Source organism: Myxine glutinosa, chromosome 2, assembly GCF_964187855.1.
Source record: "Myxine glutinosa chromosome 2, kmMyxGlut1.1, whole genome shotgun sequence".
NCBI lineage: Eukaryota > Metazoa > Chordata > Myxini > Myxiniformes > Myxinidae > Myxine > Myxine glutinosa.
Genome location: NC_136262.1, coordinates 240,979,524 through 241,000,153, shown reverse-complemented (window position 1 = coordinate 241,000,153; position 20,630 = coordinate 240,979,524). Strand labels below are relative to the sequence as shown.

Genomic DNA, 20,630 nt, shown 5'->3' with positions numbered 1-20,630 from the left:
ATGATTTTAACCCAGATGATAGATTCTGTGATGCTCAAGATCTAAAACATGCATGCTCCAGTATGAGAATGCCAGAACCAATACTTAGGTTTTTAGGATATTTATACAATTTCAACCCCGAGACATACCCCAAGGCAGCTGAAGCTGTAATGATGGAAACGGATCATACAGCAGAAGATGTAGATGATGAAGAGTTAGATGACGATGCATGTGAAACAGAGAATAGTGAGGGTCGGAATAACAGTGATTCCAAACAGACTGCTGATGGTTGCCTCTCTGCTCAACGTTGCCTCACAGGGTGTGATATCACCAGCAAGATTGGCACCAAGAAAGCAGCCCTCAAGGCTGACCCTGAGATCCACTTGCGAGGATTTGGCACAACCGCTCCACTAACTTCTGCAGTGATTCAGAATGCAGAACAATATTTGGTCAAAGTAGCAGATGCTGGGAGCAAATCCGGTAATTTCCAGGAGCTTCGAGCTTATCAATTCCATTTCTCAAAATCAACATTGCATCAAAATCTGCCACCGACAAGTCAAGGCCTTGAACCTCGCATTTATCGTGCATTCATCAATGCATACACCACTATGCATGCTCTAGATAGGCAACTCAACGTTAGAATAGGAGACCTTGATCCAGTGGATTACGGATTTACCCTCGAGAATGGCCATCTTTTGCCATCAACATCATGGAAAACCCTCGAGCCACGTTGGTCCCTGGTGTGTCATTGTGGCAAATGCGCTCGTGTAACGTGTCCTTGTCGAGAAGCTTCGGTAAAATGTTCTGTGTTCTGCAAGTGCCAGGAGACTGAAAACTGTAAAAATCCTTACAACTGAGATGAAACATTAGACTCTGATATGCACCGAAATTACAACTTTGAGGGAAATAATCATTGATTTAGAGTCATTTCAAGTATAGCCGTTAGGTTTTGGTGGCCATTTTGGACGCCATTGTGGATTTTTCGGTTACATGATAACTCGACCAAATGAACCACTTTATTATCATACTCTTATCATTGGATTCCTTGGCCTTAAATGCATGAGTATAACCACAAACATCAAGCGTTTATGTGTTTTGATGACTGACATATGGACAACTGCGATTTTGAATGGCGGCCATTTTGAAATTCAAGGTGGCTGCCCCAAACGAAGGAGCCAATGTAATTGTTATTGGTCTTATTGAGTTCCTTGACCCTGAAAACATAGGTTTAGGCACCAATGTCATGTCTCTGAGTCTCACAGACCAAGATATGGTCAAAAGTAATACTTATGGTGGCCATTTTGAAAAGCGCCCTCTGTAGCAAAATCTATACAGATTTGGGCTTGTAACCCAATTTTTTCTTGAAAGGTCTTGGTATGTACAATAATAAAATCATGCCTGACTTTGTACTTTTGGGATGGCCACGAACTCCCCCCTAGAGCCAGGAGGAGGACAAAAACACCGAGGGCACGTGGAGAATCAAAATGACTATTCAGTTTGGTACCAATTCAACAATGAGGGTTTTAACATACATTTGAAAGTATGGAAGCCTGTAGTTAATACAACAACAACAACAACAACAGGCATTTTAAGGCCATTTTCCCTGCTAGAGCGGGGGTTAGCCTTGCGGTCCCCATGACAATCTTCTCTATTTTGCCCTATTTTCTGCATCTCCCCTTGTTAACCCCCTTGCCCGCATTTCTACTTCCACCACCTTTAGCCAAGTTTCTCGGTCTTCCCCATCCTCTACTTCCTTCTACATTCATTTCCATCACTCTTCTCAACCAGTCACTTTCATCCTTCCTCAAAACATGACCAAACCATCTCAACCTGTTCCTCTTCACAGCATCAATCACAGGCTCTATTCCCATCATCTTTCACAATTCATCATTTGGCTTTCTCTCTCAACGATACTCCGCACATCCACCGAACCATTTGCCTTTCCAGCCTTCGTTGCTGCTCTACGTAGTTAATCTTATATTTAAATCAAGTAAATTCCAAAAAGAAGGTCCAGTAAAATGTTTTTTTGTTTTTTTTTGAAAAGGTTGTTCTTGGGAATGGAAGGTGAAACATGTTCAAATGTGTTTTAGGATAGCTATGAAGTTCATGGTTTTTTTTGTGAAGAATTGTGCAAGTGCATTTGGTAGATAGTTTCTGTCTAAATGATACATAAAGGAATGAAGGTTATATAAATAAAATTCCTATATCTTGAGAATTTTATTTTTGTAAAATAAAACATTAGTGTGTTCCCTATAACCTCTATTAGTGGGGCAACTTAGCATAACAATTGTGCATTTTGTGAGGAAAGCACCAAATTTGGCACACTAGTAGACTATCATATTATGAAAAGATCTGGATATTGGGCCACCTCAGATTCAGAGATTTGATTTTCGCAATATTTCGATTCGATTGGGATCGAAGAGAACACCTTCTAGCCCAGGAGCATTAGGTTAGGACCTAGAAGAAATTAGTAGAAAGCTGATTTTTTGCATAGAGCTTCAGAATACCATATGGATGCCCACAATATAAAGTCCCACGAGTCCCACCTTGTGGCATTTTCAAAATTCAAGATGGCCGCCGGTTGGATGGAAAATACATAAATATGGATAACTTCTGCCTAGAACCTCATAAAAGTGTACTTTTCGTGGCTAAATATATGTTTTAGCACACTAGGATTTCAATAGAATATATTTCAGTGACCTCAGATAATGATATGTAGATATAATCCAAGATGGCTGACAAAATTGCCACTGCTGTAATGCAAAAAAACATCAAAATCATGATAAGTTTAATTTGCTATTATTTTATTTAATGCAAAATGTTTCACATTGTGACCACAAGGCCTGCAAGAGGTAAACAACACATGGGGATTTGACATTTAATTACAATACGACACAAAAGCAGACCAACTCTTTGATCCCAGTCATCCCAACCTGATTCTCGTGTTTTGGACAGTACCGTGTTAACTGAATGTCACTTTTCTTATTCCTGACTTAAACACTGTTAGCACCCTCTAAATCAATGTCCCGAGAGTTTTTGCAATTATGGCCATTACAAACAGTACACAAGAGGGTACACTCCAGACCAGACTTGTAGCAAGTGCATCGTTTTCCACACCCCGCCTTGCATCCACAAGATATCATTTTCAGCACTTTCTCAGGGGCGACAGGCCTATCAGTCTCGATTGGAACAAGTAGTCCCTCTCTGTACTGCCACCCCCACTCAGTTGGCAGCAGTTCATTCCCCTGCCACTGCTGAACAGCATGGTATGCTCTGTAGCTGTGGAATTTGGTAGTTGCCGAAGTAGGTGGGAGTGATTCCAGCTTGAAACCAGATGACGTCAAAGATGTTCTATGTATTGTTCGGAAGTACATGAGATATCGGTGTTTGTCCAGTGACTTCGATCGAGCTGTTCCATACAGCTTCAGCAGAAACAGCTCTCCCACTCTCGCTATTTCTTGTTGAGTGCTTTTAGATCGAGAGAAAACATTCAGGCAATCCCAGTTGTCACCATTATCCAACACTGCAAGAGCCTTCTTCTTCCCTTGATTGTAGAGGGCAGAGACGGTATCACATCCTGTTATTGAATGCACAAACATCAGGTGTTGCTTGATGTTCTGGAAGGCTGCCTGAATTGCCCCTATAGAGTACACTTGCAATGGGTTCCATCCAAAGAGCATATGGAGGTCCATGTCTGTGGTAGCTTGTGCTACCAGCATCACAAGCAAATCGGTATCGGTCCCCACAACAACCGGTGCTGTATCTGCTTTGGCAGTGTCCATGGCCATTGATACAATCAGGCAATCTGCATCTGCAGTGCTCTGCTTGACATTCACACCTTTGGCTGCAAATTTTTCCATCATCTTTTTAATCAGTCGATCCTGATTATCCTAAAAATCTATTTTAATCATTATCTGAGGTCACTGAAAGATATTCTATTAAAATACTAGTGTGCTAAAACATATATTTAGACATAAAAAGTATACTTTTATGAGGTTCTAGGCTGAAGTTATCGCAATTTATGCATTTTCCGTCTAACCGGCGGACATCTTGAATTTTGAAAATGCCACAAGGTAGGACTCGTGGGACTTTGTACTGTGGGTATCCACATGACATTCTGGAGCTCTGTGCAAAAAATCAGCTTTCTACTAATTTCTTCTAGGTTTCCCCTTCATTTTTGGCTTATGCTCCTGGGCTATTCTTCGTCTTCTGTACAGTGAAGTTGCCAGCCCTGAATTCTCTGGCTACATCTGGGTGCTTCATTGGGAGTGCAACCATGTCCCTCAGGTGAACAGGAACCCACCTGGCATAGTGTGTGTGGTCTAAGGCATGGAACCATGGGACCAGTTCCGTCAGGGCATCAAGGTACATCGTGAATGAAGCCTGCCGCAGAGAACGCACGCAGACCAGTACCAACATCTCTAGTTCCAGCACAGTTGCCCAGTACTGAAAGTTGGGAATGTCTTCTCCTCTCTGGTGACACCAGTCTTCGAACTCAGGCAGGTCTTCTGCATCATCAGCATATGTCATACAGTGGCGTTCATACGCACGGTGTTGCAGGATGTGCAGTGCCTCTGCAGTGATTTGATGAGCTCTTCTTGTGCGGGTGACGTGGGCAGCTCGCAGGAAGGAGTCGGCCGTCCCTGACGTTGCAATCTCAGCTTGCATATCTGCAAAATCTGCAAATCTTGCAAAAATCAAATCTCTGAATCTGAGATGGCCCAATATCCAGATCTTTTCATAATATGATAGTCTACTAGTGTGCCAAATTTGGTGCTTTCCTCACAAAATGCACAATTGTTATGCTATATTTAGCTTAGCTGCCGGACTATATTGTAAACTCCTCTCTTGGCTCTTTTTTTGTAATAATTTTTTGTTCATTTGTAATTTGGAGGAATTTCCCCAGGTAAGTAAGCGATAATTTAACTGAGACAAAATAAGAGTGGAATATAACATTAAAAGTGTCGATTTAGGAAAGAAATTCTTTAATCTATTGATGAATTTAATCCACATTCTTTTACACTTTTCTTTATACAGAGATACTCTTTTGCACAACTCATTTACATGGATTCTCCAGGACAGTTGGCAGCGTTAGAAAAATAGATTAGAATAATTGGCAAACAATATAAAAGACAAAATTTTAGATGATTTGTAAAAATCATTAATATAAATTATAAATACTAGCTGTCCTAAAATGGAATCCTGTGGTACTCTGTACGTCACTACTTTTATACTCGATTGACAGTCATTGAGAGCAACAAATTGTTTCCTTTTAATTAAGTAATTCCTGAACCATTCCAAGGCTTTTACCCTAATTCCATAAAAATAATAATTTATGCAAAATAATTTCATGGTCTACTGTGTCAAAAGCCTTGGGAAAAGTCCAGAAAATGCCAACTGTATTTGCCACTGCGGATATTCTCCTGTGGATTTCATCTGGTTTGATGTTCCTCATGAATAATTTGATGACACACATGCACATGTGATTCCACAGCACATGTGATTGTTGGCTGCCATAGAGGTTTTGCCAAAAATGCTTTGCTTTGACCGGTGTTGATGTAACTTGCTGGGGAGAGAGGGGGGAGAACGATATCGGAGCACAAATTGTCATCTTAACTCTTGGTGCTGCATGTTCTCCAATAAGAAGTTCTTGGCACTCCCTCGACGCACTCTCATACCTACATATTTTTTGTACCACTTGTGCATTTTTGCAAACAGGATTTTTTTCCCCCCAAAACATGTTCTTCATGGTACAGGTCATTGCTTGAAGTGGAGTGATTTATATTTTATTGTGATACCTCAGGTCTGGACCCCAAAGAGGAAGACCCGCTTAAGGCAGATGTGGCACAGACAAGCAGTGGTGCCAAAGATAAACGCCAGCAAGATGAAGAGGATGAACTTGACCCCACTACAGCAGCCTCTAGTTTGAAGGCGTTTCGGCTGCACCAGATGCGTTCTGGTGCTGTGTAAGTAGACAATGTTTGTGCTCATTGATTTCTCTCCAGATATCCAGTAGATGCATTCGACTATGTAACATACTCTTGCACATTTACCGTCCAATTGGGGCCACCACAGGAGTGTCATGGCTTATAGGCATTAGAGTGTCATGACATTAGTCATGACGTGTCATGACAGGAGTGTCATGTCATTGCTTGTCGGAGACACATGATGGTTTATCGGTTTAGATTGAAACTTGCAAACCTGTGCTTTCGCTATCATCATTATATGGAGTAAAAATGGAATGCTGTTGTCAATTGACTGTTTGACTCACTTGTTATCTTGAATTATATTGACTTGATACGACAATGTCTGTCAGTTTAGCAGCAATTTTTGTCCTTCTTTATATGACTTTTGAAATTCGTTTCTACTCTTACCCCGACTTGTTCTTTCCAGTATGTCTTAACAACGACATTCAATAATAATGCATTTTCAAACTCGATGATTATTTATAATTAAATGCTGAACTCCCTTTGTGTTTAAACAATTTTTTAAATTTTTTAAATTTATCTGTGCATTTGTTATTGAGTGTTTCAAATGCAGAGAACATCTTTTAAATTACAATTCAAAGAATAGGCTTTGTTACCTCCACCACCAAAGGTAGACGGAGGTTATGTTTTCACCCCTGTCTGTCTGTTTGTCTGTCTGTCTGTCTGTCTGTCTGTGCATAAAATATCTCAAAAAGTTGTGGACGGATTCAGACAATTTGGCATTGAGGCAGCGTATGTGATGAGGACAAAATGATTAGACTTTGGTGAAGATCCGGATTCGGATCAGGCTACAAGAATTTTTCAAGTGATTCTTCACCATTGAGTGATAGGGTTAAAACCGACATATAGCAGGATATCTCAAAAAGTTTTGGACGGATTTCGACGAAACTTTGTGGACAGGTTGGGTGTGTGACAAGACCGAATTGATTCGATTTTGGTCAAGATATGAATATGGATACGGATACGAGAATTATTTAATTTTAAGTGATTCTTCACCATTGAGAGATCGGGCAAAAAGTGAGTGATATATCGTGTGATATTTGAAAAAGTTGTGGACGAGTTATGACTAAACCTGGGGGCGAGTTAGTTAGGTGACAAGAACAAGCGATTAGATTTTGTTTCAGGTCCGAATCCAGATCGGGCCCATCAGTGGGATAAGAAACAAACTGTTCAGCCTGGCGGAGGTATGCGCTCTACTGAGTGCCATTCTAGTTTACTTTCTGCTATTGCAGACTGGGCCAAATAAATCCAGCCAATTCCTTTAACTGGGTAATATGTAGGTGTGCAGAACACTTTAGCACACCTACAATGAACACCATTTCTCAGAATTGAAAAGATTTTGACTTGGCATTGAAAAGTCCGCTCAAGGCAGTCGGTGTCCTCAACTTGCCCCGAGCCTTTGTTAATCCTCTGCCCATTGCTTTGTCAAGCATTACATGTATCAATTATTTTGTCACCATTATCTTTATCATGTGGATCTTGTTGACCTTCAGGAATTTTCAATCAAACTTTTTCTTTGTATCCCATGTGAGGGCAAATCTTGACCTTGGGGAATTTTGTTTTGGCATTTATGTATGAGGGTTTTTAAAAAAGCTTTCCAACTCAGGTATATAGAAATAAGAGGACATGTTTTCAACTTTATTTTGCTCAATGTAATTACTTTATCTTGACACAATTATTTGTGACACACCCACTTAAATAAAAAATTGGATACAAAATCTCGGCTGACAGGGTAAGAGGCAGTGGGGGCAGTGGAGTAACACTTACTCAACAAGCAAATGAATGAACGTATAGGAAGAGAAGAGAAGAGAAGAGAGGAGAGAGAGAGGAGGAAAGAAAACAAGGTAGCTTGGTGGTAAGAGGGTCTGGTTAGGATGGATTAATGATTGCAAGTAAGGATGGTGGATGATATAATATTGTGATGCACTGCTTGCTGAAGAAAACCCTGGAAGGAAGAATGCGATTGGTCCATTTCTAGAAGGCAGTTCCACAAACAGGAGAAAAAAGAGGAGCAAAGGAGTGGATGTAGGCTAAAGGCCAAGACTTTGAGTTTAACTAGGAGGTTGTTACTGTAAGATTATGTACATCCTGGAGGAACTAAAGAGGGTTGGAGAACTGAGACAGAAAATTGAACTCGACTGGAGGAGGAGCAGTAAAAAACAGATGTCTACGATGTAACAAAAACAGGCCTTGCTTGTGCTTTGGCCCCATTGCAGGAGATTCCAGAGGTGACGAAAACCCTGCTGGATCAGCATTGAAGAGCTCCAGCAACTCTTTACTGGACCCTGTTGATGATCTTGCACTCTGAGGTTTTGAGGCACCTATTTGGCGGAAACCTTTAGCATGCCAAGATGTTCATGGATAATAATTTGTGCTTGAAACAGACATGCCAAACTCTTTTGCAAGTTCCTTAACTCGGCAATCATGGCATGATCATGCTTTCCACAGTAGAGATTGTTTCTGGACTGGTCTCATCCGTGGGTCATCCAGACCTAGGCTTACCTTCGATGGATTCTCTATGTTTAAACTCCTTTGCCCATCATGTTATTGTGGTATAACAATGGACATCCAACCCCTAAAACAGCAAACATGTGTCCATGGATTTGTTTTGCAGTGTATCTTTTATTGTACAAAAATTTGATTACCTTCACCCTTGAGAGAGGTCCATCATTCAATGACTTAAAATATCAGAGGAGCATTAGTCATCTACAGATAGTAATATTATATAGATGTTAAATTGGGCATTAATTATAGGAAGATGTGCAACTTTCAACAACGCATATAAACCGCACAATGAGCATATAAGTACTGGTAATGATCAGTTTAAGTCGTGGTTATGTTCCTGGAAAATACGACATGAACGGATCAACTATTTCCCATACGAATTAACTAAAATACAGGAGATACGTTCCAGCACTCCAATACTCTATATGTAAAGTCTTAATAAATCACAAATTGTACAATTTCATGAGGAAGAATAATACAAAATAATAGAGTAAAGTAAGCACAAGATATATTTACACACAAATAAAAATTATATACAGTATTGCATCAAATGATAAAACAAGAAATATGTCGTGCATAGCACGGTACTTGTGAAATCCCTAAAATAAGTTGTTGGCCTATGATGACCTCACAAATAATTGGTGGTTGAATTCAGTGACCTTTAGCATGCTTTAGTGACCTTTAGTAAATCCTCTTAAAATTTCAAGTCAATCGAATGAAAATTGAGGATTTTAGAAATTCAGCCTATGTTGACCTTTTGACCTATGTTGACCTCAAAAATAGTTGATGGGTGAATTGACTGACCATATATGCAAATCCTCTTCAAATTTCAAGTCAATCAGATGAAAATTGAGGATTTTAGAAATTTGACAAAGCTGGTGACCTTTGGCCTATGTTGACCTAAAATATAATCCGTGGTTGAATGCAGTGACCATATATGCAAATCCTCCTAAAATCTAAAGTCAATCAGATGAAAATTGAGGATTTTAGAAATTTGACAAAGCTGGTGACCTTTGGCCTATGTTGACCTATTGACCTTTTGACCCCAAAAACAATAGGCTTCTTGCTTATGACCAACTCTACCATTTGGTGAAGTTTTGTGAAGATCGGTTGAAAATTGTGACTTGTAGGCGACAGACGGACAGACAGAATAACACACAAGACCAACCAATATACTTGAAAAATCTTCGAATTTCGCAAGTAATAAGATTCGTAATAGGTACTTGTAGTTTCATGGAAGTGGGGTGATGTGGCTTGAGTGAGTCGACATAGGTGGAGGAGTTATGGAGAAGAAGAGGTAGTCAGCGTCCGCCTCGTTATCTGATGGTACGTCTTCTGTAGGTCGGCTAGAGCATAAAGGAGGATCATCTTACAGCCTCCACATCGGAACATGAAATGGCCTGCTCCTGTCTTGCTACTCTCCAGTCCTTTCACAAATGACACGGCAGCTGCAGCTTTGCTCTCCTTGCTCCTTTCCACATTCCTACAACCTATCATTCTCCCTTGTCCCTCAATGTGTTGACCTTAAAGATCCGAGGTCTCCACTCCGAGCTGACATCTCTCATCCCAGGCCACTGCTGGTTAAACTGGACATCATCTGCTTAACAGAATCCTTCCTCCCACAGGACGTTCTTGACTCCTTAGCCTCACTCCCTGGCTATTGCCATTTGATCGACTTGAACCCCATCCCAGTGGCGGAGTCACGCTGTACATCAATAACTCCATTTATCATTCTCCGTGTACTGCTTTTACACCTCCCAAACCCCTGGAGTAAACTTGACAAACGACAGTTAAAAAATATTGTGCATTTTATTAATTTGTGTTCTCTGTACTCTCAATAAAGGTTTGTTGAAGATTTGATGACAAAAGCTCAAATGGTAAAAATGTCATGACCTGGGCACGCACACTGCAGCTCAATGGTAAATAAATAAATAAATAAAGACGGAAGCGATTTAAAAACGAAACAAAAAAGAACGTCTCAAACTCAAACGTCTCAAACTTGACATGCTGCGGCGGGGTTGATAAGGGCTTTTCTCCGTAATTTATTATTAATTATTTTCTCCATATTCTAATAATATATTTTTTTATCAACGTTGTCGAACATATCGACGACTTAAACTGATAATAATGTCCCCTCTTTGCCAACGACGTTAAAATGATAAGATGGAAACTGATACAACTTAAACTGACCATTACTTGTATGCAAATTCCAAAGTTTTTTTTGAACCTTCCTTGTACGTTTGTCCAGATTATTTAAAATTATATATATATTTTAAAATAAATTTCTAGGAGATGTCATCTTTTCTTTGGTTGAAGAGGTGGTGTTTTCATTTGCTCATTAATTTTCTTTAGTCAAAGAAAAAAAGTAAAATTTATTGTGTTATGCATAAGCATAGAATAAAAATCATATTTGTATTCTTAAAATACAATTTTTTTAAAAATCGGGATTGCAAATCTTGTTTAATCCAAGGATTGCTGTTTGATATGAACTAATGGCCAAATCTATATTATAAAAGGAGCCATGCCTGTCTGTTTGTCGTGTTATAACTTGAGAACGGATTAACAGATTTCAATTTCAACTACAGTGGATTCGGATAACTCCCAGGAAAGTTTGTGATCCCCCCAAAAAAAAAAAAAAGTAATTTGTTTTTATGGGTACATTGACACGCATGTCAAAACTGCAAATGCCAACACGTGACGTTGGTTATCCCTGCACAGAGAGCAGGATCTCCCAGGAATCCTTTTTTTTTTTTCCCCCATGGATTAGCCATCCCAGCAAAGATTGGTATTTCCGTCAGCGAAGCGACGGGTCTTGTATTCTAGTATTGTTAAAGACAGACGAGTCCCTCTCTGCAGGTTGGCCGGACAGTCCATTTCCAAGGGTGATGATCAGGGTGGTGATTCCCATTGTTGCATGAGCCAGGCTGCTCCGACTGTTTCATATGGGTTTGACCTTGCAAACTGGGGCCAGGAAAGCAGCATAGCTCTCCCGACTGTGGTTCAGTGAGTCGAACCATTTCTGTTTTTCTCCTTTTTGATCCATATTAATTTTTCAATGTGGCTTAGATTTTGTTATCATTTGACTGTTTTGTTTGTTAGCATTGTCTATATCAGTAAGATCTCTTCTTACATTAGCAAACACAATCCCTACAAAGCATTGTATTCCTTTTTGATGTTTTCCTGCCTTGGCACCATGGACAGTATTCCAATTGACCTTTCATCCCAATCTTGCTGTGTGTCTGTATATCAACCTCTATATTGAGAAGTCCTGGATCATTGCACCGTTTCTGGGCTCCACTTGAACAAGTGGAGGAGATGGTGTTGACCCCAGAGGCAGCTGATCTCCTCAAAGCTCGTACAATCCCATTTCCTGGGTCATTCCAACCTGTGGCTCACCAATGTCTAGCACCACGGCCTGATGGTTCCTTCTGCTCACGGCAGGATCGATTCAAGGTATCCAGTGTCGAGCATGTTCCACTGTGCAGTGTTCTCACAAAGCAGATCCCATGAAAGACCTTTTTTGCCATGTGTGCATGTTGTGTGCATCAGCAATATAGAAAGTGAATGGACAAGGTAAAATATCAACACAGTATATGGCAACGTCAAAGGGAAATTTGGAAGACGTAATCAATCGTTTTATTGTTTCTGTCCAATCATGAATAGCAGAGTACACTGAAATCTGCATGCACATTGCACATGCACCTCACATAAACCAGTTGATGAATCAATCAGCCAGTCTTCAATCGTTGTGGAAATTGCAGTTTTGAACAGTCATCAATGAACAGTGCCTTAAAGATATTTAAGTGAACATAGCTTCACAGTGATTTTGCACATATAGATAACATATTTAGCACATGCTGGAAAGTTCTCAAGTTGTGTGAGAATTAGAATCAAAGCATATGACTTGAAATAAGTGATTGAGGCAGTTACAGCAATATGTTCATTTGTCCTGCATGTTCTTCCCTCTCCATGGTAGTGTCCTTTCCATGGCAAGATTGTGCCCAGGGACGATCAAGGGAACCCGACGAATCCCGAGGACAGAGCACGGATCGAAAAGGAACAGCAGAAGAAAGAGGCCAATAAACTACCTGGTAAGTGTTTGTGCAGGAGGATTAGTCAGATATTTGTTGGCGTTGTGGAAGTATATTGTCATGATCTTTGTTAAATGCATGTAGGCAGATAAGTGATAAATACAAAAGATACTGGCAGTAAGCACATATATATATATACAATTAAGCCCCCAAGCACGCACGCCAAAGGCAATGCTCATGCCAAAGCCTGAGCGAGCACTCACAAGCCAAAGCCTAAGTGTATGCAGGCACACACGCCAAAGCCCAAGTGCACACGCCAAAACTCGGGGGAGCGCAGGTACGCTCGCCAAAACCCGGGTTTGCGCCCTCTCCAAAGTCTGGGGGAGCGCGCACGTACCCGCACCAAAGCCCAGGGGAGCATGCACGTACCTGCTCCAAAGCCCAGGGAACCTCGCACGCACCTGCTCCAAAGCCCGAGCGCATGCACGCACCCACTCCAAAGGTAAAATATTGGACAGGCACCTAAGCCTAAGCATGCACGAGCACACACACACACCTAAGCGGACGTACACCTACAACAGGAATTGTCCAAAAAGGAATTGTCCAAAGAAACCAAGCGCTCAACAAAATGCTCTTCCTTGCCAGAGTTTGCAAAATTCTGCTGAGCAAAACGAAATTATCCAACAAGAAATGGCTAAATCGTCCAATAATTACCCAAATTAAATCCAACTGTCCAATTAAAATTTGATTTTGAACACGGCCAAACCTACCTCTGTGATTTCACTGTAAATGCTATTTTTCACTTTGTGTCACATTATTTTGATGTAGATGTAATATGCTTATTTGCTGAACTGAATGAGCTGGAATGGTTTTGCCTGAGCAAATATCCAAATAGTTAATGCTGAAACACAATTATTAACATATAACAATTTATTAACTATTAGGAGCATTAGGTTAGGACCTAGAAGAAATTAGTAGAAAGCTGATTTTTTGCACAGAGCTTCAGAATACCATGTGGATGCCCACAATATAAAGTCCCACGAGTCCCACCTTGTGGCATTTTCAAAATTCAAGATGGCCGCCGGTTGGATGGAAAATACATAAATATGGATAACTTCTGCCTAGAACCTCATAAAAGTGTACTTTTCATGGCTAAATATATGTTTTAGCACACTAGGATTTTAATAGAATATATTTCAGTGACCTCAGATAATGATATGTAGATATAATCCAAGATGGCTGACAAAATTGCCGCTGCTGTAATGCAAAAAAACATCAAAATCATGATGTTTAATTTGCTATTATTTTATTTAATGCAAAATGTTTCACATTGTGACCACAAGGCCTGCAAGAGGTAAACAACACATGGGGATTTGACATTTAATTACAATACGACACAAAAGCAGACCAACTCTTTGATCCCAGTCATCCCAACCTGAGTCTAGTGTTTTGGACAGTACCGTGTTAACTGAATGTCACTTTTCTTATTCCTGACTTAAACACTGTTATCACCCTCTAAATCAATGTCCCGAGAGTTTTTGCAATTATGGCCATTACAAACAGTACACAAGAGGGTACACTCCAGACCAGACTTGTAGCAAGTGCATCGTTTTCCACACCCCGCCTTGCATCCACAAGATATCATTTTCAGCACTTTCTCAGGGGCGACAGGCCTATCAGTCTCGATTGGAACAAGTAGTCCCTCTCTGTACTGCCACCCCCACTCAGTTGGCAGCAGTTCATTCCCCTGCCACTGCTGAACAGCATGGTATGCTCTGTAGCTGTGGAATTTGGTAGCTGCCGAAGTAGGTGGGAGTGATTCCAGCTTGAAACCAGATGATGTCAAAGATGTTCTATGGATTGATCGGAAGTACATGAGATGTCGGTGTTTGTCCAGTGACTTGGATTATCTCTGCATATCATTATCTGAGGTCACTGAAAGATATTCTATTGAAATCCTAGGATGCTAAAAAATATATTTAGACATAAAAAGTATACTTTTATGAGGTTCTAGGCTGAAGTTATCGCAATTTATGCATTTTAAGTCTAACCGGTGGACATCTTGAATTTTGAAAATGCCACAAGGTGGGACTCGTGGGACTTTGTACTGTGGGTATCCACATGACATTCTGGAGCTCTGTGCAAAAAATCAGCTTTCTACTAATTTCTTCTAGGCTTCCCCTTCATTTTTGGCTAATGCTCCTGGGCTAATAGTTCCTGTTTGGCAAATAATGTTATAATGTAGCGGTTACCGCTGGATGTACATAATCGCCTTGCACCGGCCAGAACACGGCCAGACGCGCCTCTCCCGGGCATGCCCGGACTCACTGTTCCCGGGCACGCCCGAACCTCCCGGGCACGCCCGGTCTCGTCTTTCCCGGGCATGCCCGCTCTCGCCTTTCCAGGGCTCGCCCAGAGCGTCCGGGCATGCCCGCTATCGCCTTTCCAGGGCTCGCCCAGAGCGTCCGGGCATGCCCGCTATCGCCTTTCCAGGGCACGCCCAGAGCGTCCGGGCATGCCCGCTATCGCCTTTCCAGGGCTCGCCCAGAGCGTCCGGGCATGCCCGCTATCGCCTTTCCAGTGCTCGCCCAGAGCGCCCGGGCACGCCCAGCCTCGACTTGCCAGGCCGCAGCCAAACACGCCCGGGCAGGTCCAGACTCGCCTTTCCAAGGCTCGCCCTTGATACCCGGGCATGCCCGGTATAGCTTTTGCCGGGCAAACTTCCCGACATAAATGTGTATATATATTGTTGCCCGAAAAACGGGCTGGTCAGAATACCTGAGCTGTTTTGTTTCAATAAAGCAACTCGGACGAATTCCGTCTTTGGTCGCGTCAATTCTTTCGACTCGCGTTGGAGCGCAGTTCCTTCATTGGTGACCTACCGACATGGATACGGCAGTGACGCTTAAACTGCCTACCTTCTGGGAGACTCACGCGGCTGTTTGGTTCGCCCAGGCGGACTCCCAGTTCGCCCTGCGAGGCATCACCGCGGACGACACCCGCTACCACCATGTTGTGGCGGCGCTCGGTTCCACCACCGCGGCCCGCGCCTTGAGCCTCCTCCAGCACCCGCCGGCTGCTGACAAATACGACGCGCTGAAGACGCTCCTCCTCGGCGCTTTCGCCCTCTCACCGGCAGCACGCGCACGGCGCCTGCTTGACCTGCCCGAGCTCGGCGACACGCGCCCGTCCGAGCGCATGGACTATATGCTCTCGTTGCTCGGCGAGCACTCTCCGGCATTCCTGTTCCGGGAGCTGTTCCTCCGTCAGCTGCCTAACCCGGTACGCCTCGCCCTGGCTGGCACGTTGATCACGGATTCCCGCGCCCTCGCCAGGGAAGCCGATAAGATCTCCTCGGCGGGCCAGCACATCGGCGCGGTTACCTGGAGCCCGCCGCCGTCCGAGGCGACGCCCACGACGCCCGAGCGCCCTGTGCGGTTGGAGGCCGAACTGCCGGTGCAACTGGCGGCCGCCACGCCGCACCGCCCGCTTCCGACACGACGGCCGGGGCCTCCACCTGAGCGGGCGTGGTGTTATTACCACGCCAGGTTCGGACACAAGGCTCGGACGTGCCGGCCCCCGTGCACTTTCGGCAAGTCGGGAAACGGCCAGGCCGGCGTTCATTCCCAGCCATGAGCGCCGGCCACTCGGGCAACTTGCTGTTTATTCGGGACAAAGCGTCTGGACGGCGTTTCCTGTGCGACACCGGCGCCCAACTGAGCGTCATACCTGCCTCCGAGCAGGACAGGCTGGACGCAGTTTGCGGCCCCTCTTTGGTCGCTGCTAATGGCTCGGCCATACGCACTTTCGGCCCACGCGTCGTCACCCTCTGCTTCGGCAGCCAGCGCTTTCAATGGACTTTTGTTACCGCCAGCGTCCCCGTGGCTTTGCTGGGCGCCGACTTCCTCTGCGCGCACGGGCTGCTGGTCGACGTCAAACGACGTCGCCTTGTCCACGCCGAGACCTTCAGCTCCCTGGCGTGCACAATGAGCAGCTCCGCGCCGACCGAACTGGCGTGCGCCCTCCCGGCAACGAACGAGTTCGCTCGCCTGCTCGTGGAATTCCCGGCCCTCACGCGGCCGACGTTTTCGGCCGTCGCGGTGCGGCACGGGATCGAGCACCACATACCCACTACGGGCCCGCCGGTCTACGCCAGGGCCTGCCGCCTCGACCCAGCCAAGCTCGCCGTGGCAAAGGCCGAATTCGACGCGTTGGAGCACCTCGGCATCGTGCGGCGCTCCGATAGCGCGTGGGCCTCGCCACTGCACATCGTGCCAAAGCCGGGGGGTGGATGGCGCCCGTGTGGCGACTACCGCCGTCTCAATGACGCTACCACCCCCGACAGGTACCCGATCCCGCATATTCAGGACTTTTCCGCCCGTTTGGCGGGACGGGTCATCTTTTCGAAAATTGACCTGATACGGGGCTACCACCAGGTACCTGTCCGGGCGGCCGACGTCCCGAAGACGGCCGTCATCACGCCGTTCGGCCTGTTCGAATTTTTGCGGATGCCGTTTGGCCTCAAGAACGCGGCCCAGGCGTTCCAGCGCTTGATGGACGGCGTGCTGCGCGACCTGCCGTTTCTTTTTGTCTATCTGGACGACATCCTCGTCGCCAGCACGTCCCGCGCCGAGCACCTCCTCCACCTCCGAACACTGTTCGGTCGCCTCAGCGAGCACGGCTTAATTGTCAACCCGGTCAAATGCCACTTCGGCGCGACGACCGTTGACTTTTTGGGCCACCGCATCACCAAGACCGGGGCCGTGCCGCTGCCGACCAAGGTCGAGGCCATCACCACGTTCCAGCGTCCCCGTTCCATCAAGGCCCTCCAAGAGTTCCTCGGCATGGTGAATTTTTATCACCGATTCGTGCCCCGCGCTGCTCAGCTCATGCGGCCCCTTTACGAGGCCCTCCGGGGCAAGCCGGCCAAGCATGACATTGTTTGGTCCGTGGCCATGGACGCGGCCTTCGCCAGTGCCAAACGGGCCCTCGCCGACGCAACGCTGCTGGCTCACCCGGTGCTCAACGCGCCCATCGCCCTCACTACGGACGCCTCCAACTACGCGGTGGGCGCCGTCCATGAGCAATGGGTGGACGGGGTTTGGCAGCCACTCGCTTTTTTCAGCCGGCAACTCCGGCCGAACGAGTTAAACTACAGCACGTTCGACCGCGAGCTGCTCGGGCTATTCCTGGCCGTTCGCCATTTCCGACACCTCCTGGAGGGCCGCCCGTTCACGGCTTTCGTCGACCACAAGCCATTGGTCTACGCAATGGCTAAGGTCACGGAGCCGTGGTCGGCCCGCCAGCAGCGCCACCTCTCCGCCGTGTCGGAGTTCACCACGGACATCCAGCACGTCGCCGGCAAAGACAACGCCGTGGCCGACTGCCTTTCGCGGGCCAGCGCGAACGCGGTCCACCTCGGCGTGGACTTCACGCTCATGGCGGCCGACCAGACCACCGACGCCTCGGTGCAGGCACTCCGCGTGGCGGACACGGGCCTCCGCCTGGCCGACATCCCCTTCGCGGGCACCGTCCTGCTCTGCGACGTCTCCCAGGGCCAGCCTCGCCCCATCGTGCCCGTTTCCTGGCAGCGCCGCATCTTCGCCTCCATCCACGGCCTTTCTCACCCGGGCCGGAAAGCTTCTCAGAAGCTGGTGTCGGCGCGTTTCGTCTGGCACGGCCTTCGACGAAACATCCGCGACTGGGCCAACGCCTGCACGGCCTGCCAGCGAGCCAAGGTCCAGCGCCACACCCAGGCCCCGCTGGCACCTTTCGCCGTGCCTGAACGGCGTTTCGACCACGTCCACGTGGACCTGGTGGGTCCCCTGCCCCCCTCGCGGGGGTTCACCCACCTGCTCACCATGGTGGACAGGACCACCAGGTGGCCGGAGGCCGTGCCCCTCACCTCCACCACCACCGCCGACGTGGCGCAGGCGTTCATCCCCACCTGGGTCGCGCGCTTCGGCGCACCAGCGGACATCTCATCCGACCGCGGCCCACAGTTCACGTCTGAGCTTTGGGGCGCGGTCGCCCGTTCGTTGGGGGTCACGCTGCACCGCACCACGGCCTACCACCCCCAAGCCAATGGGTTGTGCGAGCGGTTTCACCGCTCCATGAAGGCCGCACTCATGGCCGGCCTTCAGGACGACGGTTGGGCCGACCGGCTGCCGTGGGTCCTTTTGGGCCTTCGCACGGCCCCCAAGGAAGACCTCCAGGCGTCCGCCGCCGAGCTCGTCTACGGCCAGCCACTCCGCGTCCCGGGCGAATTCGTGCCTGACGCTACCAGTCCCTGGTCCGCCGCTCGCCAGCGCTCGGACCTCCAGGAGGCCGCCCGACGATTTGCCCCCGTGCCGACGTCCCGCCACGGTGGCCCCCAGTCCTACGTCCCCCCGGCGCTTCGCACAGCGGAGTACGTCTTTGTGCGTCATGACGCGCACCGGGGGCCACTCCGGCCGCCGTACGACGGGCCCTTCCGGGTCCTGCGACGGGGCGACAAGTCTTTCATCGTCGACTACGGCGGCCGGCCGGACCGGATTTCTGTGGACCGCCTCAAACCGGCGCACATGGACGTCGACCGACCACCACGGTTGGCCCTTCCTCCGCGGCGAGGCCGCCCCCCGTCCACAGTTCCCCCCGCTCGACCACCCACCACCACGTCAGACCCCTCCCCACGACCCTCCAGGGGTCGCTTCAGCCGGGTCATCCGGACCCCCCTTAAATTGACCCTGCCGGTGCAGGTCGATTCTGGAGGGGCGTGTGTAGCGGTTACCGCTGGATGTACATAATCGCCTTGCACCGGCCAGAACACGGCCAGACGCGCCTCTCCCGGGCATGCCCGGACTCACTGTTCCCGGGCACGCCCGAACCTCCCGGGCACGCCCGGTCTCGTCTTTCCCGGGCATGCCCGCTCTCGCCTTTCCAGGGCTCGCCCAGAGCGTCCGGGCATGCCCGCTATCGCCTTTCCAGGGCTCGCCCAGAGCGTCCGGGCATGCCCGCTATCGCCTTTCCAGGGCACGCCCAGAGCGTCCGGGCATGCCCGCTATCGCCTTTCCAGGGCTCGCCCAGAGCGTCCGGGCATGCCCGCTATCGCCTTTCCAGTGCTCGCCCAGAGCGCCCGGGCACGCCCAGCCTCGACTTGCCAGGCCGCAGCCAAACACGCCCGGGCAGGTCCAGACTCGCCTTTCCAAGGCTCGCCCTTGATACCCGGGCATGCCCGGTATAGCTTTTGCCGGGCAAACTTCCCGACATAAATGTGTATATATATTGTTGCCCGAAAAACGGGCTGGTCAGAATACCTGAGCTGTTTTGTTTCAATAAAGCAACTCGGACGAATTCCGTCTTTGGTCGCGTCAATTCTTTCGACTCGCGTTGGAGCGCAGTTCCTTCAATAATCAGTTATTTCAGTGTGGCATCTCAGAATTACAATAATACCTTTAAAGTAGGTTGGTAAAACTGCAATGTATTGTTTTGGTGTTACAATCACCATTTGCATCTTTGTACAGCAAGTCGCCAATTTACTTTGTGGATACGTTCCTAAAGATTTAGACGTTATACGAAATTTTGGTCACCCTAACTTAACTTGGCCTTCACGTAAATACATGTTAGACATGCTTAAGTACACTTCACCACAGGGCATAACACGTGAGACTGGGAGATAAAGTGACATGACATCCACTGAGCGCTTGCCATGTTGTCGTTTCTCCACTAGCGGGCGACACGACGTTGTCACTTCTATACTGGCAGATGGCGGGCCACTGTATGGAATTTTTAAAATTTCGCAAGCTGCACTACAATACTATCGTGTATTTTAAAATATTTTAACAACGTTATATCGGACTAACTTGATTTAAAATGACTATGCAAATAGACTCACCATAAATCTGTGACTTATTGTGCAAAGTTTAATCAGGAAAGTCATTAATTTTAGACTGATGGAGTAAACCATGGTATGGTAATTGCTAATAATTATACTCTTTCAGGTTTGAATCTTCGATTGCAATTGAATGCAAGCTTGTGTTTTGCAGGCAGTCTGTTGCACCATGCGCTATTTGGTCATATTCGGTCCTTTTTCTCATATTGTGTACTTGTAGGGTCAGCAGCATTGTTTTTTTTCATGGATGAATATCAA

General features: G+C 46.8%; 1 protein-coding gene across 8 annotated transcripts in view; it reads left to right on the top strand.

The window, feature by feature from the left end:
- UVSSA (UV stimulated scaffold protein A) overlaps window positions 1-20,630 on the top strand; it is a 143,098-nt gene that overhangs the window by 32,383 nt on the left and 90,085 nt on the right. For all 8 annotated transcript variants that reach the window (XM_068106027.2, XM_078772384.1, XM_078772386.1 and 5 more), the window contains 4 exons: window positions 5,783-5,945; window positions 11,328-11,474; window positions 11,738-11,924; window positions 12,448-12,562. In XM_068106027.2, the coding sequence (XP_067962128.2) occupies window positions 5,783-5,945; window positions 11,328-11,474; window positions 11,738-11,924; window positions 12,448-12,562 (612 nt within the window). The remainder of the gene's footprint in view (window positions 1-5,782; window positions 5,946-11,327; window positions 11,475-11,737; window positions 11,925-12,447; window positions 12,563-20,630) is intronic.